Source organism: Populus euphratica, unplaced genomic scaffold (genome assembly GCF_000495115.2).
Source record: "Populus euphratica unplaced genomic scaffold, PopEup_1.0 scaffold10.1, whole genome shotgun sequence".
Lineage (NCBI taxonomy): Eukaryota > Viridiplantae > Streptophyta > Magnoliopsida > Malpighiales > Salicaceae > Populus > Populus euphratica.
The window spans coordinates 2,820,682-2,824,946 of NW_011499856.1; the positions used below are offsets into that span (position 1 = coordinate 2,820,682).

At 34.1% G+C, this 4,265-nt stretch overlaps 1 protein-coding gene across 1 annotated transcript; it reads right to left on the reverse strand.

The window, feature by feature from the left end:
* Window positions 1-2,644: 2,644 nt before the first annotated feature.
* Window positions 2,645-4,012, reverse strand: LOC105123492 (E3 ubiquitin-protein ligase PUB24-like). Its single transcript, XM_011023122.1, has one exon. The coding sequence runs from the start codon at window positions 3,952-3,954 to the stop codon at window positions 2,728-2,730; it is 1,227 nt and encodes a 408-aa protein (XP_011021424.1). The 5' UTR covers window positions 3,955-4,012; the 3' UTR covers window positions 2,645-2,727.
* Window positions 4,013-4,265: the final 253 nt, after the last annotated feature.

Here is a 4,265-nt window from a genome sequence, read left to right on the forward strand (position 1 = left end):
AATCCTTTCACATTTGTCTCCAACTTATCCCCTTCAGTTTTTAGATGAAACCGATCAATAAAATATCATGTCAAAAAAACCACTTTAATCCAAGAGATCAAACTAATTAAGTACGACTACATATGATTTTATATATTACTATGTATCTTACAACGTATAGAACTAACTTTCTCTAAGCATCATGTATACACCATCATATTTACTTAAAATAAATAAAAAAACTTATATATATATATATATATATAGGTTACTTGCTATTATTTGTTTGGAATAAAACTCATTTGAACTATACAAACATGATAGAACCTTCATTTTAACTCCAAATCTAAATATTATACCTCATGTGAAGGGTTTAACAAGCGTACTTCGTCTCCAGAGAACTGCTAATTAACATATAAAGCCATTTGAGCCTGCCTAGTGCATGGTTAGCAACTAGAGCTGTGCACCTTTTCCCTTGGAATCATACAGTTAAAAAACTTCAAAAACATTTTTCCAGCCGACCATGCAATTTTTGACCGCTCATAGATGTAGATAAAAATTATTGTAACTGTAAACTTGATAAGTTGATCTAGTACCCCATTAATCTATCGTTTAATCTATCATTGATTCAGGCCGAGTATTTAAGAAAAATCAATTTAAAATTAATTAGATTTAACTTGATTAATCAAATCAAAATATAAGCTAATTTTTAAATAAAATTCAAAATGATATAGTAGTAGATTAAAAATTAAAAACCTTATTATTTTAATTGGTTTGAATCAACCTAGTTAACTTGTAACTTGAATTTTAAACCAGGTCATGAGCCAGACCCGGTTTCATTACCATACCTGTAACCTCTGAAACTTGATTTAGCACCGGCATCCCTTCAAGTGTTCTTGGATTTTCCTACTAGCGTTCATGTAGGCAGAGTTTCACTTTCCCATGTTTGCAAACGGTGGTGTGCAGGTGAGAGCATATAGAATTACAAATATGCATAATAATTTACTCAAATTAGTTTCCCAAAATAAGAAAGTTCCACAGTTTCTGAAAATTCAAATTTTACCACGATTACTTGTCTCCTACTTAAGCAAAACTCACAAAATAGAAGTGAAATCAAAGACGGATCGAGATAGAATCCAAATTAAAATCTCAATAAGTTACGAATAAATATTACAACATGTATTATGCCGATATTCCACACTAATCGGAATAATGTAATTATGGAATTATTCTCACCCATAAAAACTTGCTAAGCAAGCAGATGAATAGGATTGTCTTTTCCATTGAATATATTTAGTATTGAAAGAATGATTGGGGACAAAATGCTCCGTTCAGATTTTTTGGATTGTAATATAAATACTGATTTGCTCTTCACGAAACAAAATTTTAACTTTAGGGCTTTTTTTGTTTTTCTAAAAAAAAATAAACAATGAAAATACAACGATACTCCTGAGAGAGGGGAATATATATGTGTTGAGAGGGTTCACAATCCTTTTATTTTATTAAAATAGTTCAAATATAAAATTACCTTTGAATTTCAATAAAAATAAGGTTGCATGTGTTGATGTTTTTATCGTTTCAATATGGTTATCAGACTCAAATATCTAGGTTTAACATGGTTGTCAGACCTATTTTTTAAGATTTATCTTAGGTAACACATTCATCTTGGAGCCCCACCCAAACCATTATAAATAAATCCCTTGCCTTTTGTTATTTTACTTTTGAATTAAAAAAAGACAAATTTCTTGCCCCTGGGTAGAGAATGAGGTGAGGGAAGTTTCGGAACATGATTTTTTTTCTTATTCTTTTTTATCCCACAATATAGACATCGGGTTTTTTTAGGATAAATATTATATATACCACTAATAATTTTATATCCAAATTATTTTTATATCAATCTTATCATTAAGTCATGCATTTGAGATTTTACATCGCCTTGCCATACCATATTCAGGCACCCGAGTTTTGAGTGGATGTCAGGCCCAAGTGCCTAGGTTTGGAATGGTTGTAATGCCCAAGTACTTGGGTCTAATATGGTTGTCAGACTCAAACATCTTAGGTCGAGTGTTGTCACTAGCCCAGACACATGGGTTTGGCATTGTTGCCAGTTTAGATGGCTTGGGTTTGGCGTTGTCGCATGTTCACCAGGTGCCATGGGTTTAGCATTATCGCTAGGCCCAAGCACACAAGTCTGGCTTAGTTGCTAGACCCATGTGCCTAGGTCTGGTATTATCATTAGGTCCAAACATGTGGGTCTGATGTTATTGCTAAGTTTAGGCATTCTAGAACTAGTCTGACATGTTTGTTAAACTAAGGCATCTGGACTTGGTAATTATCCAAGTTCACAGTAACGTGGATTTATCACTTTGACCTACCATTGAAATAACCATTCATATTATTTACTAATCGGCTCACAACAATGCTAAGATCATTTATTTAATTTATATACAAATATGCATCATGTTTTATTTCTTTCTTGAATTCAAATTCCAGAAATCTCTCGGGAAAAATGATATATATATATATAGACATTTAATGGTTTTAAAATGAATTTTTATGTTTTTTAAGTAAAAAATATAAGGAGATGCTTTTTCATTCCTTATTATTTTTTTAATTTTTATTTTAAAATAATAACCAAACACTATAGATAAACCATAAGCTCTTCTGCTTGTTTATCTAATCTTGAAAGTGTTTTATATAGGTTGTACAAAACATTTGAGGAAAAGACGGAATTAAAGGATTAATTAATTATGGATACCTTGTTAACAAATATACGGCAATGCAAGGAGAATTGTTCCACGTATTGGAGTGCAACCTGAGGATCCCTCTTGCTTTCTTTTTTAAATAGGGAGCACAGTCTGCCTGAATAAGCATGCAGAGTTTTGACACAGCACCAACTCTCAACATCTCTAGAACAGCTTCGTCTCCAGCAGAAAATTTTGAGATTGAATCAAGTATGCGCACTGCTCGATCATCTGTTGCTGGAGAAACCCTAAGGACCCTCTTTGAAAGCATGGCAATGCTTCCTGCGTGCTTTAGAAACTGTTCTCTCCCAGCTGCACATGAACACAACTGAGCCAAAAGATTAAAAATGAGCTCTGTGATGTTCCTCTCCGGTTTCTCTAGCTCTAGTTCAATGAGCTCAAAAACCGCATTAGCTTCAACAATTTTCATTCTGTTTCTGCCCCCAAAACACACTTCTGTTAGGATAAGCAAGGCTGACTTTATGGCCAGTTTAGAGATTCTCTTCCTAAGAACCCTTGTTATGATCTCTTTGAAGAAATCAACCTCTAATCTCCCCAATAGCTTTTGACAAACAACGCATATTGTTTTGTGCAATACTAGCATTGCGTGAGTCTTGACAGCAGCATGATTATCTATCTTACAACGTAAGATCCATGTCAATGAATCGATGAATTCTTGGTTCTCCCTGACAAGAAGCTTGATTTCTTGTGATTGGTTCCAAATAAGATAAAGAATTCTCAAACCTTCTTCAAGGCCGGTTGTCTTTCCTTCTTTGAAACATTTTATAATGAAAAGAACCATAGCCTTTGCCACGCCAGCTTCCACCATGCAAATCCTATTCCTTTCATTATCTGCGGCCAGCGCTTCCAGTTTCATTAATGCTTTAGTACTGGAGTGATGATCAGGGACATCAAGATCCTTCATGAGTCTAAGGACTTGGCTCTTCTTGACAGGAGATTTCGGAGTGGGAATTCGATCGATGCCATCGATGGCATTCAGAGTGCACCATGATTGAATTAGCCGCCTCAATGTGTGATTTGGTGTCAACTCAGAATCTCCTGGCAGAGGTTGCTTTGTTACTGGACACGTAGGGTTTCCTTGGGCTGTCTTCAACCATTGTTCTATGCTTTCTCGCTCGTATGTGATGCCTGTTATTGTTGTTACTGGATCTTTCAGGATTTCTAGCGATATGGGACATAGAAAGTATTCAGGAATTTCTATATCAGCCATGATAATCAACAGCAAAAAATTAAAAAAAAAAACCCTAAGGAATTAAAAGTTAATTAGCAATGGGACTCAATCAAAAAAAAATTGTGTCTAAAGGGGATAATTTTTTTTGGAGGATTTAGAGCAATGGAGAGAATTTTTATTATTATTTTTAGGGATGCAGCTAGCATATTTAATAGTGCGGTTTCAAAGTATTCAGATAGATAATTCTGGAAACAAAAATTTTAATGCTCTTTTTTTATTTTTTTCCCCACTGTTTTACAAGTCTTACTTTTCTTGCTTTCGCCATTCCATGGTCAAAGCACTAACACATA

Excerpts from the sequence above, each read along its gene's own strand:
- LOC105123492 (XM_011023122.1), bottom strand. The coding sequence starts at position 3,954 with ATGGCTGATATAGAAATTCCTGAATACTTTCTATGTCCCATATCGCTA.